This window comes from Quercus robur, chromosome 5, assembly GCF_932294415.1.
Source record: "Quercus robur chromosome 5, dhQueRobu3.1, whole genome shotgun sequence".
NCBI classification, from domain to species: domain Eukaryota; kingdom Viridiplantae; phylum Streptophyta; class Magnoliopsida; order Fagales; family Fagaceae; genus Quercus; species Quercus robur.
Genome location: NC_065538.1, coordinates 74,757,564 through 74,777,788, shown reverse-complemented (window position 1 = coordinate 74,777,788; position 20,225 = coordinate 74,757,564). Strand labels below are relative to the sequence as shown.

General features: G+C 34.7%; 2 protein-coding genes across 3 annotated transcripts in view; one reads left to right on the top strand and one right to left on the bottom strand.

Annotated features, from left to right (window-relative positions):
- Positions 1–20,225, top strand: part of LOC126727067 (peroxisomal membrane protein PMP22) — a 61,503-nt gene that overhangs the window by 33,959 nt on the left and 7,319 nt on the right. The window lies entirely within an intron of this gene.
- Positions 3,530–5,185, bottom strand: LOC126724714 (probable F-box protein At4g22030). The gene has a single exon (XM_050429090.1). It carries the CDS (start codon positions 5,183–5,185, stop codon positions 3,710–3,712), a length of 1,476 nt encoding a protein of 491 aa, XP_050285047.1. The 3' UTR covers positions 3,530–3,709.

Here is a 20,225-nt window from a genome sequence, read left to right as displayed (position 1 = left end):
TACAATACCATATATATATATATATATATGTTTCTAATTTTTTTTCATTGTAAAATTTGATTAATTTATAAGAAATTTTTTTTATTAGTTTATAAGAAAACAAAAAGGATGAATGGCAAGCTATAGTTAGTAAAATATAAAGTGGAATATGCTCAAATTCATGCATCTAATAATTAACAAAAACACACTGTAACGACTTAAGAAAAAACGCTAGTCACATCTGTGCTATACCTCAAAAGAACTAGTCACTATTGAGGCTTCTTGTAGTTGTTAATAAAGTCCAGATCTATCCAATAAATACCCGATGTGGAACTCATCACATATCCACACACATCACATAATCAAACTTAAAATTGGGGCATTACAATCTCCCCCACTTAAATCCCTAACGTCCTCGTTAGGGCCCACTTTGTGGGGTAGTGTTTCTGAGCCCACATGGGGTTACCGAACCGGCTCTAATACTATATGTAACGACCCAAGAAAAAGCACTAGCCACATCTGCGCTATACCTCAAAAGAACTAGTCACTATTAAGACTCCTTGCAATTGTTAATAAAGTTCAGATCTACCTAATAAATACCCGATGTGAGACTCATCACATATCCACACACATCACACAATCAAACTTAAAATTGGGGCATTACAATCTCCCTCACTTAAATCCCTAACGTCCTCGTTAGGGCCCACTTTGTGGGGTAGTGTTTCTGAGCCCACATGGGGTTACCGAACCGGCTCTAATACTATATGTAACAACCCAAGAAAAAGCACTAGCCACATCTGCGCTATACCTCAAAAGAACTAGTCACTATTAAGGCTCCTTGCAATTGTTAATAAAGTTCAAATCTACCTAATAAATACCCGATGTGAGACTCATCACATACCCACACACATCACACAATCAAACTTAAAATTGGGGCATTACAATCTCCCCCACTTAAATTCCTAACGTCCTCGTTAGGGCCCACTTTGTGGGGTAGTGTTTTTGAGCCCACATGGGGTTACCGAACCGGCTCTAATACCATATGTAACGACTCAAGAAAAAGCACTAGCCACATCTGCGCTATACCTCAAAAGAACTAATCACTATTAAGGCTCCTTGCAATTGTTAATAAAATCCAGATTTACCCAATAAATACCCGATGTGGGACTCATCACATACCCACACACATCACACAATCAATTAAATTGGGGCATTACACGCACACTACATATGGAAGAAAAACCATTCTTTGTGTTTTCTTTTATGCTTTTATAACTGACATACTGTAGTATGTCATGCATTTGATTTTTTTTTTTTAATAAATATTTTTGTGGCTTTATAAGAAAAAGAAAAAGAATGTGTAGCATATTGTGATTAATAGAACAAAAAATGAAATAATTATAGTGAGACAAATTATTTTGATTCAAAATATGTATATATAATTAAATAATTATACATACACATGTATATTGATTCACAAAATTGACATCTTAATTGCACATATAAAATTTTAGTATAACTATATCTCCCAAAAAAGAAAAACCAAAAAAGAAAAGCATGCTCTATTACCGATTGCTTTTTAACATCACAATGCTAACCTCTAATTACATGGCAAAAACTTCTGTTGTTTAATTTATATGTGTTTTGAACAGGGACGGACCCAGGATTTCAAGCTAGGGGGGCGGAGATAAGCGAAAAAAAAAAAATCAAATACACATCCATATAGTATTAAGAAACTTTCAACCAAGAAAAATACACAAAAATTATTGTTTTTTTAATATATTAAGATACGATCATCTACCAATAAAAACAAAAGACACAAAACACTATTATTTCTTAATACACAAAACATTATTGTTTCTGTCACTCAACCAGTCTCACAACCGATACTATGAATTTATTATTCATTACCAATAAACACTTTTTCTAACTTTACCGTTTTTAATCCTGTTGAATTATTGTTCCTCTTTTTGTCACTTGTCCCTATTATTGCCCAACTACCTAATAATCACAAACTCACAAAGCCAAAAAGCCAAAAAGCTAAAAAGCCAAAAAAAAAAAAAAAAAAACCACAAGCACAGATGCATATATTCAAATTCACAATCACCATCATCACTCATCAATAAAAACACAAACACCACAAGTACAGATTCTGAGATTCACAAACATTATATTAGGTTTTGAAGGATAGATTAAATACTTAATTGAGTGTGAGGTGTTAACTGTGAAGGCTAGAGCAACAAAGTTGGGCTGGGCAGATTGATCAACCAGTGGCGGGATGGGTCTTGTGTGGCAGCATTGGTGTGGGCGTTTGGGTTTGCGTCAGGGCAACAAGATGGGTTTCGTGTGGGTTGCGGCGTGGGCAGCGAGATGGGTTGTTGGTCTTGCGTGGTGGTAGAGTGGGCAATGGCAAGATGGGTCTTGCCGTCTTGGACTCTCATTCTCTCTCGCCTCTCAATTTCTCTTTGTATCGCCTACTCTCTACTCTATAGGTCTCACTCTCCTCTTTCTCTCTGTCTCGCCTTTCAAAAAAAATTTTTTTTTTACTCGTTTTTCCGTTTGGACTACTAGGTTTGCATTTTTTTGGATTTGCATTTTTTTTTTAACAATTTATATAGACTGGGTTAATAATTCATGATTTTGGAGGGGGCCTAAGATACAAAGTAAGGGGAGCTCAAGTCTAATTTATTATTTTTTTTTTAAATCAAAAAATTAAGCTACTATTTTTTTTTTGGGCCCAAGGGGGCCTGGGCCCCACTTAGGTCCATCCCTGGTTTTGAATGTCATAAAACTATTTGCCTCTCCATATATTCCCACTCAGTTGTTATGAATTCATGAGGCAAAATGACCAAGGCATTAATTATATAAGTTTTTGATCCAACCCATATATGGAAAATTATTGAATATTCCGGAAGTACCATAAGTGCATACTCCCTCTCTCATATGAATTATGGGTCTAATCATAAATTTAATTAGTGAGACTCATAGTTATGTAAGATGAGAAAGCAAGAATTTATGGTACTCCGAAAATACTCAATAATATAGGTTTTCATTGAATTTTTAGTTTTATTCACTCTTTGTCCTGAGATGCAAAAAAGGAGAGTGGCAGTGGGACCAGAAGTTTCAGTTGAGCCATCTCCAATTTCGTGACCAAATCCAACTATTCAACATAATAAAACAATAAACTAAGACATTTCAAATAATCTAAGCCCGTGCAATTTTTTGACCACCTGTCTTGAATAGTCTACTAGATATTCAACTAATCTACATAGAATTACTTCTTCAACAACATATTTTTGAACTCTCTTGTGGTACTGTCGTAAAGTTATTTGTTTGTGCAACTTCGATTTTCAACCCCTTGTAATAGGAAATTCAAGTTATTATATGCAAGAAACCAAAAAAAATTCTTTTACAAAATCTTTTTGCACAAGTAGCGAATATAAAATTTTAGAATTAGCATTTTTTTTTCAATGTTAGAACATTGTACAAAGAGTTAAATAAGTTATAAACAATTGACAAATAAAAGAATTCAATTAAGTGATCGAGAAACTAAGAAATACATGCATTTTATTTTACAAACTCTTTTTGCACAAGTAGCTGATATATATAAAATTGGAGAATTAACATTTTTTTTCTATGTTAGAAGATTGTACAATGTACAATGAATTAATCAAGTTATTATATAAACAATTATCAGATTAAAGAATTTGATTAATTACAAAATCCAGAACTAGAAAAGCTTGCTTGCAAATTCGTCTACACGGGAAGAAGCTGACTTTGTAGCAAGTTCTCTGAGTTGTGATAAGCTTCTTCCAAGTTTCATAGCCACCTTCATTTGAAACAGTTCCCCATTTTCTCTTTTCTCCAAATCTTTTTCCTCTAGTGTGGCTTCAATTGATTCTTGCAATAGCCGGAAAAAGCCACCACAGTTTCTGTACATCTCAATCACCATCCCAACTTGTGCACCATGCTCAAAAGCATTAACTGTGCTAGCTAAAGCCCCAGCAGCCACTGCTACTATTGGTGCCCATGATCCATTACCAATAAAAGCTGAGCCAAAGGCTGCTATGCCCGTGAGTAATGGACCTGAGATAGCTAAAGTCTTGTTGATTTTCAACGCCAAGTTGCCCAGTCTTACATAGTCCTCTATGTCTTTTCTCTCCACCACCTTAATGATCTCTCGCATTTCCATTTCAAGTTCCTCACTCCATCCATTGTTACATTGTTTTCCTTCATGGGAAAAGTTTTTCTTTTGTAGTACTTGATTTTTAGGCCACCAAACAGCTGGCTCAAACTTTGCTGGGAATTTTTCAAGCATTGCACCAAGTAAGGGAAGTGGGTACGCTTTGTCAAGAGCCAAAACCTTTTCCATCACCTCCTTCACATCTTCTTGTGTTGGAGTTCCAATGGCGAGCATGGTTTGGATTTGGCTTTGTAACTGCTTGAACAATCTTGTAGCATTGCGTTGCTCCTCGGCAAGTTGTGAAGGTTGAATTTTGTTCATTATAAGCAACATTCCCGTGGCTGCGGAATACAAAAGAGTAGACGATAATTTCAAAGCCAAAAGAGGCATTCCAATGCCACCAGTTACAGCAACACCAGCCATGGTTGCAGCTGTGAGAATTATCATGTTGATGGAGTTTAGAAGAAGGGTGTTCCAGTTGTCACGTTGCTCTCCAATGTTGGCGTGCATCTCTACTCTATCAGATACGGCCTCTAAGATGGCATAGAGTTGAGTGGTAACATTAGAACTAGAGCTGTGTGATCTATCATCGATGACATTGAACTTTTCAACTGGGGTTGTGTTTATGAACCCGTCTCTTATATTCAGTTCCTCACCTAGATTTCTCTTTGGTATTTTTGGAACTGAGAAAGAGAGTTTTGGAAGTTTTGGGACTTGAATAGTAGCATGGATTTTCCTTGAACAACAAGAAGACGAAGATGCAGAAGGTAAAAGGAGAGCTGAAGCCATTTGATTGAGAGGTTTTTTTTTCTCTTTGGTAATTGTGTATTTGTGTTGCAGAAAGAATATTTTTGGATCTTGTGTATTTGTGTTGTAGAAAGAAAAGGTTTTGAATGAAGATTGAGAGGCATATTGGGTCTTATTTATAGTGTTGGAAACAGAACTATAACACTGGGTCATATACGGGAAAATGTTGAATTTGAATGGTTTTGACTGGCTTGACCCAGCCTGTGAGCTGACCATTTCATTCTCTGTTTTTTTGGGGGGTTAATTCCATTGGCTGACCCATTCTGTATTCATAATTTTCTAAGTTCAGAATTTTTGAGTCATTGTCTTGGCTCCCTCTTGCACACGACGTAGCTGTTGGCCTATTTGTATTATTACTACAAACTGATTGCTTTCTTTATATTTCATGTCATGCAGTTGCAAATAGACATCTCTAAGAGGTCAACACCTCCAAAAGCATGTGCTACGGCTTTTTCATACACACACCAAGTCGAAAATTTTAAAATATCATAACTTTGTAATAATTTTTGCCGTAATTTGAGACGGTCAACAGTAAATAATAGAGAAAAATTAACATGCTTATGTTAAAGTGATCATTTACAATTTACAGTTGAGTTGACGACACCAAGTCAAAAATCTTAGTATTGTAACTTCTGTATTGTAATTTTTGTCATAACTTTGAAGTGCTCAACTGTAAATAATTGAGAAAAAGTGACGGGTTTATGTTAAAGTATATGTTACGGCTTTTTCATACACACACCAAGTCAAAAATCTTAAAATATCATAACTTTTGCGTAATAATTTTCGCCATAATTACTTTGAGGTAGTCAACAGTAAATAATAGAGAACAATTAATACGTTTATGTTAAAGTGATCATTTACAATTTACAGTTGATGACACCAAGTCAAAAATCTTAATTTTGTAACTTGTGTTATAATTTTTGTCATAACATTAAAGTACTTGACTATAAATAATAGAGAAAAAATATCGGATTTATGTTAAAGTAATCATTTACAACTTACATGCAGTGTGTAATAGACATTGCCCAAATTATTATATATATGTCTTTGATTTGGTTTTTGATATCATATAGGATTTTGAGGATCTTGGCATAATTAATTGAAGTTAGAGGCTCAAATTAAGCAAATGGGTTTCCTGTGACACACAGCTAGGAAAATGGAGTCTATTCCTAATTTGAAGAAAAACAAGTAATAGATGGAGTTAAGGTACTCGTAGAGGGTGGCGTTGCACGAAAAGGCTTTTGAAAATACTCTCACACAAGATTAACCGTGAAAACTATTATGTACTTAAAGAAAGATCTAAAAAAATAAAATAAAAATAATAGGAACCAAGAAAATATACAGAAAAATAGACACAATCAAAAACATGAAAATAACACTATGGGTTTAAAGCCTATGTCCAAGGATAACTATAAAGAGAAAATTGCACTAACAAATATGGAGATTAAGGGTGCGTTTGTTTCAATGAAAAATATTTTTCAACTATAAAATATTTTCAGCTGAAAACATTTTCAGAAAACAATTTGTTTTTGGGTATTTTATTACTTTCCTAACAATGCTTTGGAAAACATTTTAAGGCATTTAGTTTGTATAGGTAAATAAATCCTAAAAATAATATATATATATATATATATATATATAATCTCCCAATGCACAAATCAACAATAAAATTTGAAATGGGATAATCTCGCAAAATCTGAACCAATTTGAAAATATTACAACCAAGATACAATAGAAGTTCAAGATCTAGGAGATTAAAATTTTGAAATTTAAAAAAAAAAATTTGAAAAAACATAGATTCAAGCACTGGTGTTCTCGATCTAATAGATCTTGGACGGTGAGCATAGAGTCACTCTCTATGCTACATATATAATTTATTTTTTCTGAAAAATATTTCACATAAAAATAAAACAGGTTAAAAGTAGCACATATTGTCACTTTCTTAAAACACAAACCCCAAATATACCCAAAACATTTTGTTCAAGAGAAATTTAATTCTCTCTAGTTTGCAATACTCTCACAGGAAAACAAATAACCAAGGTCACAACATTATAATTTATATATAACACTAAATGATGTTATTTTGTTGAAACTTAATAGCTATATCAATCATGAAGAATGAACTATTTAAAAAAAAAAAAAAAAAGTTTGATAGACCAAAATAAAAAATCTCAAACTTCAGGGAACAAAATGAAAATAACGCTAGACTTTAAGGTCAAAAATTTAATTTGGTGTTTTGATTTAAATCGGGATCTACCTCTCCTACTAGACTTTTAATTATTGGACCTATCCCTAACTCTCAAAAACTCACTGTGTCTCTATAAGCGTGCGTAGTCTCCTTATGGTACTCGTTATTGTTTTAGTATTCTACATAAATTTTAAATCTCATCATTTCTATACAAGAGTATGGTAATCAAATGATGATAAGTATTAGGTGGTGAGTTTAATAAAAAAAAAGTTTCATCCTCACTAATCTAAACTTTAAAAATTTTCAAATCAGCTAGCTTTTTTTTATAATCATTTATATGCTCAAATGTAGAAATACCTTCGATACTAGAAACAAAAGATTTTTCTCCTACGAATAAAGTAAGTTCTCCACACCCCTATTCATGTACTCCTCCTTCAATTTTTTTCCTCAACTCCTTAACCCTCTTCTCCCTCATAAAAATTTTCCTTTTTATAATTCTTGGCCAAACACAAAATGATGGTGATGCAAGCCTATATCTTCTTCCAATCTTTATTTGAACTCTTTTAGGTTTGTTGCTTTCCAAAGCAATATACTCTTGTTGGATCATAATATCCATAACATCTCATTATCACGTACATGTTGAAGTTGTTTCCAATCTTTATTTGAAATCTTTTAGGTTTGTTGCTTTCCAAAGCAATATACACTTGTTGGATCATGATATCTATAACATCTCATTATCACATGTTGAGGTGTTTTTTCTATCAATTTCCTCTACATCAAATTTGGCATTAAAGAGTGTGATCATTACTAGCTACCGAAAGTTTTGATGAGGATTCAAACTTTATCTTTCTCTCTATTACTCGAATCCATGAACGAATCAATAAATTCTTCAAATAGAACAATTCCAAATCCATAGGTATCGAATTTGGTTTTAATACTAGTTTGTGGTAAGAGATTTGGCTTTCGGAAGCATCCCATACAACAGAGATTTGGCTTTCGGAAGCATCCCATACAACATTGATTATTAAAATTATTATAGATTTTGAGGAAGATCTCACAAACAAATAATAGAAATAAAGAAAATAGCTAGAGAGTAGAAAGTAAAATGGACACAACCACACACAAGAGAAGATAATCAAAGATTTACAAGGTTCAACTTTAGGTCTATGTCCACAACAATGAGATACGAGTGAAAATTCTCACTCACAAATAGGAAAAAAAATGTGAAAATTGCATAAGTAGTATAGAAGTATTTTCATAAAATCCAAATATTGAATGTACAAAAAAAAAAATAATAATAAATAAATAAATCTCACGAATGATAAAGAATAGAGAAATTTTATTTCTAGAGTGGTGGCAGTCTCACATGAGGCAAATAAAAACCATGGGGAGGCGACATTATCTATATGTTTAACTTTAATGGTTGGCAAGCAATCCTTTTTGGAATGAAGAACTCCAAAACAGGAAAGAATAGGAGAGCTTCCAGTTTCCTTTTTTGTGGATAGGAAGGAGCTTCTATTGGAAACAAAATAAGGACCTGTTTGGATACTGCTTATTTTGCTGAAAACTGAAAACACTGTAATAAAATAATTTTTAAATGTGTGAATAGTATTGTGAAACCCAGTTTTAAAGTTTTTTTTTTTTTTTTTGGAATGAAGTACCTGTGGGTCCTGTGAATAGTGCACGAGACCCACTATAAAAACATAATCTCACGTGAAACTCTCTTCTCAAAAAAAAAAAAAAAAAAAAAGTGCCAAAACACAGATGTTGATAAATACCGGTTGTATCCAAACGGGTACTAAATGTCCGTTAAGAAAGGACAATACCTAACAGAATAAAACAAAGACCATACTATTTCTCTCTCATAAAAGAACAAAGGATTATTTTTATTTTATCATTAAAAGTGGGGTAGTAGAATCCCAAATGGAGCTATTTCATATGCAATTTGTGCAATCATTCAAGCCAGAACAGATGGGATGCAATAAGTATTGACTTTATATATTAGTGAGAACCTTTTTTTTTTTTTTACTATTTAATTATTGGGTTGTAGTTGTACTTATCTAATAGAAATGACTAATGTGATATTCTATGCAACACCTAAAAGAAGAGGAAGTTCTCAGGAAGTTGTTGTTCCCCGTATTGCTACCATAATTTGATATCCTGGTAACACTTTTTTTTTTTTTTTTTTTTTAATATAAGATAAAATTTCTACTTTAACATAATCTAAATATATATGTGTGTGAAGCTCCCTCTTGGAGGCTTGAACCCTGATCCTTGCCCCCACACTCCACAAGCACTTATACTTGTGGAGTGACCACCGCACCAAAGGTGCGCAATGGTGATATCTTGGTAACACTTTTCAAAACTACTGAATCATATATTTGTATTATCATATGATGTGGTATATATATATATATATCCATTATTTTGTGCATTATTCATTATTTTGAATATGTTATCTCCTACAAGTTACATTTTGTTTTACATCTATTTTCTGATAACTCTTCCATTCCCATTTATCACTTTCTTCATCTATTATTTCTTCTCAGTCTTTGTTTACTGTAATCTCTTTTGGTGGTAGGCTAAGCCTCCTGTTTAAACTTCTGTCTATTATTCTAATATTATTTGTTTTTACTAATCAGTTATTTCCCAGTTATCTGTCTTTCCATATTGAAAGTCTTTTTCAAGGACCACGATGATGACTTATAGACTTGGTTTGTGGGTACTTTTGGTATGTTCCAATCTCTTAACTTTTGATCTAAATCTGAAAGTTGGTATGACCCCAAGTTTATCGTTCCATCATCTTGAGGAATCTCAGGGAGGGTTGTACTACAAGATCTAATGCTAGAGGATGAATCACTCCTTTTAAACATCCTGTTCATCATTCTGAATCAAAGTTTAAATTAAACAATTATATCCATACCAAAAGGGGGTAAGTTACAGACAAAGGGGGTGAGGGCTGACTGAGGCCGTCTGGAGGCGGAAGCATAAATAAAAGGTTACAGTTGTGAAGGCTATGACTATTGCATTACAAGTGTAAACTTGAAAATAAACTGAAAAAGCCATCTATTTACAAAGTAAAGAGAAGGGAGGTTTCTAATCTCTAGAATGGAGACTGCAAATTGGACCTGCTGAAGACTGAAGCAAAGGGTTCCTTAGATAGCTAGAGGAAGCCTTGGATTCTTTCAGGAGATTGCTGGAATCACGGAGGGTGAATTGCTTTTACTCTGGGTGAAAATCTTTTCAGCTGAAAGTAAACAGTAAACTGGATGATTCTGTCGGGGCACTGTTCGATGAACAGTAACAGTCACTGTTCATGAATAGTGATTTGTCCCCTTACTTTTCTGAATAGTGATCATGCACAGTGTTCTAGGACTGTGGATGAATAGTAGTCTGTCTACAACTTTGCTGGTGCGGGTACTGTTCTGGAATAGTAATCGGGTTGCAAAGGTGATTCTTGAGCTGTTTTGGGGCTTTTGGAGCTGTTTTGGAGGATCCTGGAGCTATTCTGAATTGCCTAATCGCTGTCCAAGTTATAACCATCATAAGGATCTTAAGAGTCCTGAAATGGGTCAATTGGAGCATGATTACATGAGGCTTCTGAAGAGGTAGGAGAGTTCCTTTCTTCTGACTCTAATTGTTGTGATTGGAGGAGCAATTGCTGGGCAAGATCTTTGAGTTCTTTGCTAGATTTCCCTGCGATCTGGAAGGAGTCTAGACTAGATTGTGATCTTGAACTATAAGCAATGGCTTTCGGAACTGGAAGGGGAAATTCTTTGTGTATTTTGGCAATAATCTCGTTAAACCTGAAACTATCCCACCATTTTACAAAGAATTCTCTGTCTAAAAGGTTCTGGTTGATTGCATAATTCCACATACTGATCCAATGTGTACTTGATTGTTATGTGCAAAATTGCTGGGAATTGGGAAGTATGGCTGTCTACCTGGAATCTGGTGCTGAAATACCTTAATGCATCCTTGAGGGATTCAGGGAAGTTATGAGGAATCGATCCAAACATTTCCCACCACTTGAGAAACCATGAAGGAATTGGGCTGGAGAACTTCTTGTCAAACTGCATGAACCATGAGTGATCATAGTTTTTGTTCTGGTAAAACAAAACCTTTTCGAAAGCATCCATATAATCATAATAATTGTACTGGGGTTCTGATCCCTTGAGTACTGTAAGTGTTCTGAGTGAGGAGGGGTGTCCCCAATCTTTGCAGCTTACAAAACTTTGGATTATGAATTTATGATAGAGGACTTCAGAAGGGTTCTTACGATCCATGATATTTTCTACTCGGGCAGACTTTTCTTGAGTGAGGATGCCTTTGTAGAATTTGATGTTCTTTTCTGGGCTTTTGGGGAGAAAATGCCAACCTTTGGGCAAGACTTCCATTGCCAGTGTCAGCGGATCTGTTATGTGGACCAAGTGAGGTTCAATATAAGAGATGTGTTGGACAAAGGGTTTCTTAATATAGGAGGATCGTCCTGTCTTAGAAGGAAGAGAGGGAAGCTTTTTGGGTATGATTGGGCCAAAAGGTTCTTCAACTATGTATGGGGTGAGTGCTTTGGGGGGAGGTGTGGCTAAGGCAGAGCTGTAACTGTGCTGTCCTTGGGGCCTCTCGTAATTTGGTTTTGGGATGGTAGAAACCAAATACCTATTGGCAACAACAGACGGTGACACAGGTAGGGCTTTTGTTGGTCTGGGAGAAAAGGGTACTAAAGGGCCAGGGTTCTTTGCCTGGTCAGTATCTTTGGTGGTTTGTTGCTAGGCAATTTTGGAGGTTGGGGCTGTACGGGTCTTTTTCCGGACATCTTGTATGGGAGTCTGCAAGAATTCACGAGTTAGGAAGTCAGTGATACTGTTTTGAGTTCCTTGTATGAATTCAATGTCAAAGTCAAAAATGGAAAGGATGGCTTGCCATCGTACAAAAATCTGTTTTGATGCAATGTTTTGAACATCTTTTTCTAAAACATGTTTTGCAGATTTGCAATCAATCCTTAATAAAAACTTCTGATTCAAAAGATCACTTTGAAATTTTGAAATGCATAGTACTATAGATAAAATTTCTTTTTTTTATAGTACTGTAGTTAAGCTGAGTGGGAGTCCAAATTCCTGAATGAAAACAGACTATTTGTTCTGGGGAAGTGGGACTGATACGTTGGAGAAGAATGTCGTCATAACCAATGTTAAAGGCATCTGTCTGGACGACCTTAAAGGAATTTTCTGAGGGAATTCCTAGGCAAGGGAGTGTCTTGACATATTTTTTTATTTCTTGGACAACAGAGGTGTGAATTGGGGTCCAAGGAGGAGGATTTGTCTGAAGCCTATCAAAAAGAGGCTTGCATTTTTGCCTGAGATTTTGATAGAAATCAGCAATATAATTGAGAGATCCTAGAAACCTTTGAAGCTGGGTTTTGTCTAGAATGTCATTGGGAAACTTATCAGCAAACTGGATGGCTCTGTCTATGGGTTTGATAACACCATAACGAATATCAAAACCTAAGAACCGAACACTAGTTTGGAAAAGTTTAATCTTTGGGGCTAAGACAACCAGACCATTGGACTTGATGGTATGGAGAAATGTTCTGAGGTGTTTCCAATGTTGTGCTAGGGAATCTGAAAATATGGGTGCATCATCAATGTATACAATGATGTGACTGGAGAAGGGATTGAAGATTTCATTCATGATGTTCTGGAATTCAGATGGTGCATTTTTTAGACCAAAAGACATTACATTCCATTCGTAATGACCAAAGGGTGTGGTAAAGGCTGTCTTGTACCTATCAGATTCTTTGATTTGTATTTGCCAGAATCCACTCTTCATGTCAAACTTGCTAAAAACTACTGCTTTGCTAAGTCTGTTAACTAAGTCTCTTTTGTTAGGAATAGGGTACCTAATCCACTCTAAGACTTTATTAAGAGGCTTATAGTTTATGACAAGTCTAGGGACTCCTCTTTCAATCTCAGCGTTTTTCTGGACATAAAAGGCTGGACAAGACCATGGTGACTTAGAGTTTCGAATGATTCCTTTCTTAAGAAGATCCTTTATTTCAGCTTTACAAGTATCCATAAGTTCTTGACTCATTTGGATAGGTCGAGCTTTGGTAGGGATGTTCTTTTCATGGAAATCTTTGACATAAGGGAGAGCAACCTCGTGTCTCTTTCTATGCCAAAATGCTGTAGGAAGATCAGAGCAGACTTCCTGCTTAAGTTTTTCTTCAAACTTTCTGATCTCTTTTTGGTAAGTTTCAGAGGCTAATTGTTTATCAATTCTCTAGTAACTAAGTTCATCATTAAGATATTTGAGATGCTGGGTTTTGGCATTAATAAGGTTAAGGGTCTTAGAGATAGAGACTTCCTGGAGACTGTTGATGTCTTTAGACTCTGGGCTCCTAAGAAACTTAAACCTAACTGGTTGGCCAAAAGGATAGGTAGTGATTCCTTCACTATCCGTGATGAAAGGGTACAATAGACACATGAAAGGATTTCCTAAGATGACCCTATCTGTCATATTTTTTATAAGAACAAATGTGGTTTTAAAACACGTATTGTTTTGGCAAACATGTGTTTTTGGGATTTCAAACTCAATTTGCATTTTTCCTCCACTTGCGGAAGTTAACCTTTCTTTGGCTTTCCGGAAGTATTTAGAGGGAATGATTCCTTCTTGGATGCAGTTGAGATCAGCACCTGAATCTATCAAGGCTACTACCTCAAATTCAAAATCTCTGCTGATGACAATCCTAACTTTGGAGTGCCATTTCTGGAAGTTAATTCTACTGATGGTTTGCAAGAACGCTTCATTGGTTGGTTCTTGTTCCATATTTGCAGTAGGGTTAACTGTTTCATCTATTTCTTCATCAGAGGAGTTTTGTAATGAGGTGCCTTCCCCATTGTCTTGATGAGAATTGCTTTCTAATTGTTTGACTCTCTGGTCCATGAGATTGTGATCAACCCTAAGGATGGTTAATTCTTGCTTAAGGGTTCTCACTTCTGATTTGGTATCCTTAATCTCTTTCTAGAGATCTTGGACGGTTATCTCTTTCTTGGATTTGGTAAACCTATTGTAGATCTTTTCCAAATCAACTTTGGGTTCCTGGATCCTAGGTTTGGATGTACTGGCTTCCTTAACTAGGGTTTTATGGAACTCACTGAGTTTTTGAGCTTTGATGACTGGGTCTTCAATCTGTTCTATGAGATCTAAGAGCAGCTCTTCTTGTTTAGAAAGAACACTAATAGTCTTGTTCCTACAACAACTATCTTTGCAAGCTAGGATTTCATCTATGCCACTAGAGGAGCTAGAGGAAACTCTAGAGGGTTCAGAAGATGACCTATACAACTGGTGTTTCTCTTTTTCATTAGAATTATTTGAAGACTCACTATCTGAGCGGTCAAGTTCTAAGAGTTTGAAGATTTCTTCTTTACTGGTTTGGTCAGTGATGAAGGTATTGATAAGGGATTTGGCCTTAGCTTTACACTCTTTCTGGAAGTGACCTCTTTTTCCACACTTAAAACATTTTCCTGATGTTTTAGGTATGAACTTTCCTGTGGATTTGGACTTTCCTTTCTTATAGAAATCATCAGTTTTGAACTTCTGTTTTCTATAGTACTTAGAGGCTGTTTTCTTCCAATGGGATTTCTCAGAGGGTTCTTTTCCTCTGTGTTTGGATTTTCTTTTGTGAATGGCTGAAGGTAAGCCATATTGAGTACAGAAATTTCCTATTTCGTACTTGGCTTTGCTCTTGTTGGCTTGACTTTGGATCTTGAGATCTCTACACATCTTCATTCCTTCATTTCGGATTGTGCTAGAGATGTCTCCATAGGTTAGGTTATCATAATCTATGACACCTAAAGGGATAGCAAGAGTTTCTTTGACCTTTTGTCCAAATAATGTGGGTAAGCCATTGATGAACTTCTCCTTCCAAAATGGAGAGTTACAATCACTTTGTTTTCTTCCTATAGGAGTAAGTTACAAACAAAGGGGGTGAGGGCCGACTGAGGCCGTCTGGGGGCGGAAGCATAAGTAAAAAGTTACAGTTGTGAAGGCTATGACTATAGCATTACAAGTGTAAACTTGAAAATAAACTGAAAAAGCCATCTGTTTACAAAGTAAAGAGAAGGGAGGTTTCTAATCTCTGGAATGGAGACTGCAAATTGGACCTGCTAAAGACTGAAGCAAAGGGTTCCTTAAATAGCTGGAGGAAGCCTTGGATTCTTTCAAGAGATTGCTAGAATCATGGAGGGTGAATTGCTTTTACTCTGGGTGAAAATCTTTTCAGCCGAAAGTAAACAGTAAACTAGATGATTCTGTCGGGGCACTGTTCGATGAACGGTAACAGTCACTGTTCATGAATAGTGATTTGTCTCCTTGCTTTTCTGAATAGTGATCATGCACAGTGTTCTGGGACTGTGGATGAATAGTAGTCTGTTTGCAACTTTGCCAGTGCGGGTACTGTTCTGGAATAGTAACCGGGTTGCAAAGGTGGTTCTTGAGTTGTTTTGGGGCTTCTAGAGCTGTTTTGGAGCATCCTGGAGCTGTTCTGAATTGCCTAATCGCTGTCCAAGTTATAACCATCATAAGGATCTTGAGAGTCCTGAAATGGGTCAATAATGGATAACTATGGCGGTTGAACCGGCCAACTTGATTGAATATAGACAGTAACTTACAACTTATTATCGGCCAAACTTGGCTCTGATACCAAAAGGAGGTAAGTTACAGACAAAGGGGGTAAGGGCCAACTGAGGCCGTCAGGGGGCGAAAGCATAAATAAAAGGTTACAGTTGTGAAGACTATGACTATAGCGTTACAAGTGTAACCTTTTATTTATGCTTCCGCCCCCTGACGGCCTCAGTCGGCCCTCACCCCCTTTGTCTGTAACTTATCCCCTTTTGGTATCAGAGCCAAGTTTGGCTGATAATAAGTTGTAAGTTACTGTTTATATTCAATCAAGTTGGCCGGTTCAACTGCCATAGTTATCCATTATTTTATGCATTATTCATTATTTTGAATATGTTATCCAATGCCTTCTCTCAAGCTAACTACAACCTCTTACTGCCACAAACTCTCCACAATGCTAACACCCTAAAACGCCTCTCTCTCAGCTGACACGGGTGAACCAAGAATCTGATAGGTACAAGACAGCCTTTACCACACCCTTTAGTCATTACGAATGGAATGTAATGCCTTTTGGTCTAAAAAATGCACCTTCTGAATTCCAGAACATCATGAATGAGATCTTCAATCCCTTCTCCAGTCACATCATTGTATACATTGATGATGTACTCATATTTTCAGATTCCCTAGCACAACATTGGAAACACCTTCGAACATTTCTCCATACCATCAAGTCCAATGGTCTGGTTGTCTCAGCCCCAAAGATTAAACTTTTCCAAACTAGTGTTCGGTTCTTAAGTTTTGATATTCGTTATGGTGTTATCAAACCCATAGACAGAGCCATCCAGTTTGCTGATAAGTTTCCCGATGACATTCTAGACAAAACCCAGCTTCAAAGGTTTCTAGGATCTCTCAATTATATTGTTGATTTCTATCAAAATCTCAGGCAAAAATGCAAGCTTTCAAATTACACCTAGTATAACTCTAAGTCATATTACACAATCCAATAACTTGTTATAGAATTTATATTTTGAAAATCCTACCGTTAAATTACATATTCTATATGTTCTTAACAATCATGTCAATTTTCATGTCAATTGGATGTTATTTACCATTTGATCTATAAATTCATCTTTTATGCATTATTTTAAACTACAAAAACTTGAATTTAAAAAATTGATTGATGACATGGCTATTAATCTTTGATCACCTTAAAATTTTGCAAGTATTGCGAATATACGAAGATAATGTAATCTAATAATAGATTTGTCAAAATTTACATCCAATTAAAAAATATTAAGTAATGTAACATTGTTTAGAATTACATCAGATATAACTTGGACTCAACCCACATGTATGTGTGTGTGTGTGTGTATATATATATATATATATATTTTTTTTTTTTCTTTTTGGGTTGGTGGGGTTGTAGAGGTACTTTTAGGGTTTATTTCCTGTTCTAAAATTTGGTGCTCAGTAAGTTTGACTTTCTATAGTTTCTGATAGCTTATTTGTTAAACATACCAAGACATGCTTTTTATAGCTTATTCATTAAACGTACCAAGACAAAAAAAGAAAGAAAGAAAAGTTTTATTTTTATTTATAAAAAAAAAAGAAGAAAAAACTAGTTTTGTAACTTATTTGATAAAATATGAGACAGAAAGCAAAATATTGGGAAAATTATACTTTATCCCCTTAAACTGTACCCTAAATTATACTTTGCATCCTAAATTTTTGAATTCATGTTTTGCACCATAAACTATGATATTTGTAACACTTTGCACTCTTACATCAAGTTTGATGTTAGTTTGGATGAAAATTCAAAGTTTATGATGCAAAGTGTAATAAGAAATATAGTTTAGGGTGATAAAGTATAATTTTTCTTTTATTTTGACGTTAGAGTACAAAGTTTAACAAATGTCACAGTTTATGGTGTAAAACATGCATTTGAAAAAGTTTAGGATGTAAAGTATAATAAAAAATATATAATATAAGATGGTAAAACTTAATTTCTCCCAAAATGTTTCAAGGAACATATGCAAATTCATGGCTTCTTGCCCCTTTATCTTTCCCCGTCCTCTATTGGTTCTTGTAGAGTAGCTTCAGATTAATTAGGTGAGTATTGGATGAAGAATGTAGCTATTTGTGGAATTGATTCACTAGATTGAGTGACTGAAAACCTCAAATTACTATATATGTGGGAATTGGATTTAGTTCCAGTAAGTACTATATGGCACGGCACACATGCATTTGGTTCTTTTAAGAGACCTGCCTGAAGATCAATCCCTCAAGCAGGGTTTCAGTATTTGGGCATGCATGTAGTCTGAAGAATAGTCTATCATCATAAAACCCAGTTGTGACTTTTGAGGTGGATGACTCCCAACCTATTGGCTGACTATATTTTTTTCCTTTCTTTCTCTTTGGCTTAGGTCCATTGGCTAATCCATTCCTTAATTCATAACATTCAAATTCAAAATCTTCCCCCCTTGTCTTGCGTCTCTCATGCGACGTGGTAAAACTTGGAAACTATTAATTACTAAAACCCTTGGTTGCTTAACTTCTTCTATTACGTATAATGCAATCTGGCTCTACTGAGTCTACTATAAGGGGTCAACATCTCCAAGTCGAAAGCATGTCTTACTGCTATATACGGCTTTTTCATACTACATTTCCACTCAGCCAAATCATAGATTACTTGCATTCTAAATATCATAGATAATACCCTTCGCCTTCAGATTAATTTCTTGCCAAGGTATTGATGATTTCATGGGAACTGCCATTGACTAGAACATTACTTTTAATTGAATTTAATCAGTTAAGAGTTATGTCCCCATCTCTATAGGAGACTGGTTTGATCCAAGGTTTATATTTGTTTTTTGCTAAGTCCTAGTTTTATAATTCTTGACATGGTCTTTCCTTGCATATGTATATTTATTATGGTCTCAATAGAAAAATTTGTGAAAGGACTCTTAAAGTTTGTGTTTCTGCCATATTTTAGAACTTATAAGTCCACAACACCTTATCTAGACTTGAAAAACAGGACATAACGTAGTGTTTGGGTTCAATCCAATTAAATTCAGATAAAAAAATGGAACGACGTCCTAAATGGATGGTAAAACCTATGACTCTAATATGATCTTTTCGAAGATCAGGTCAACTTAATATGATCCTTATTTTTTTTACATGAAAAAAAAAAATTAATTGTTTTGATATATTGTCTTTTATTTTCTTTTCAATACAAATAAGAGAACCAAAAAAAAAAAAAAAACGAAAAGAAGATATTCATAAATAAAAGTTAAATAATACATAAATTCTTAAGTTTATACCATCTAAGGTTTACTAAATTGAAGCCTTCAAGCCTCGACCTCATTAAGAAATAATATATGAATATTTGTGAGAAGAAAAGAACTTAGAAAGAAAGGAAATAAATAAGAGCACAATGTGAATGTTACACTAAGTTAGAAAGCCAAAAAATGGTAAAAGGAAATGATAAAACATTTATTTCCGAAAAAAAAGTATTCAACTTGTGTGACTAGTGGGTCGACTCTAGCCAACATTTTAATGGGTCAGGTTTAAGTCAACACTTTTTTTCATGGATTCAAAAAAATCCCTACCTATTCCAATATTTTTTCTTTTAGATTTGGACATGTAATTAGGTTGGTACTTCCTATTATTTCCATCGAAACTATCTAGGTTTAAATCCTTCCTCTTGAGCCTGGCTCCCACACTATATTTTTAGTTTTACATAACTTGTTTAACAAATGATATAACTTATTTAAATGATAGGTGTAGATATTTATATGAATCAACACATAATGACTTTGAAAGAAGTTGACGTGTTAGTATTATTTTCATGACATTATCAATGATACTATTTAAAATTTTGAATGACACCAAAATTAACGTAATATGTAAATAGTTATGAAAAATATATCATTTTTTTTTTTTAGAATACTAAATATTTTTAAAGTAATATGTAAATAGTTCTGAATAATATATCATGAAAATTTGTATGCGCGTAGGACGTAGAAAGTGGAAATTGTACTAACCAGTTTCTTTTGAATTTTCCGCTTCAACCAAAATGGGCTTTCAAAATAGACTTGGAAAGGTATTACAAACTACAAATAGGTTGGGTTTGACTTTCAAAGGTCTCGCCAACAGCCAAACCCATTCAACAAAGTCCACTGCAACTCAATCCTCAAACCCCAAACCCCAACCCCATTTTATTAAGCACAAGAATTAGTAAAAGAGTTCTAACCAAAAAAAAAAAAATAGTAACAGTGTTTTAAGAGCATTTGTTAATAGAATTAGTAAAAGAGTTCTACCAAATTATAATAGAATTAGTAATAGTGTTTTTAGAGCATTAATGCTACAAACACAAATTATTTTATTATATTTTTACAAACTGTTGATGTGGCTTTGGTAATTTTTAAATAATCATTAATAAATATAAAT

Coding starts and splice junctions, on each gene's coding strand:
- LOC126724714 (XM_050429090.1), bottom strand. CDS start 5,185: ATGGTCAGCTCACAGGCTGGGTCAAGCCAGTCAAAACCATTCAAATTC.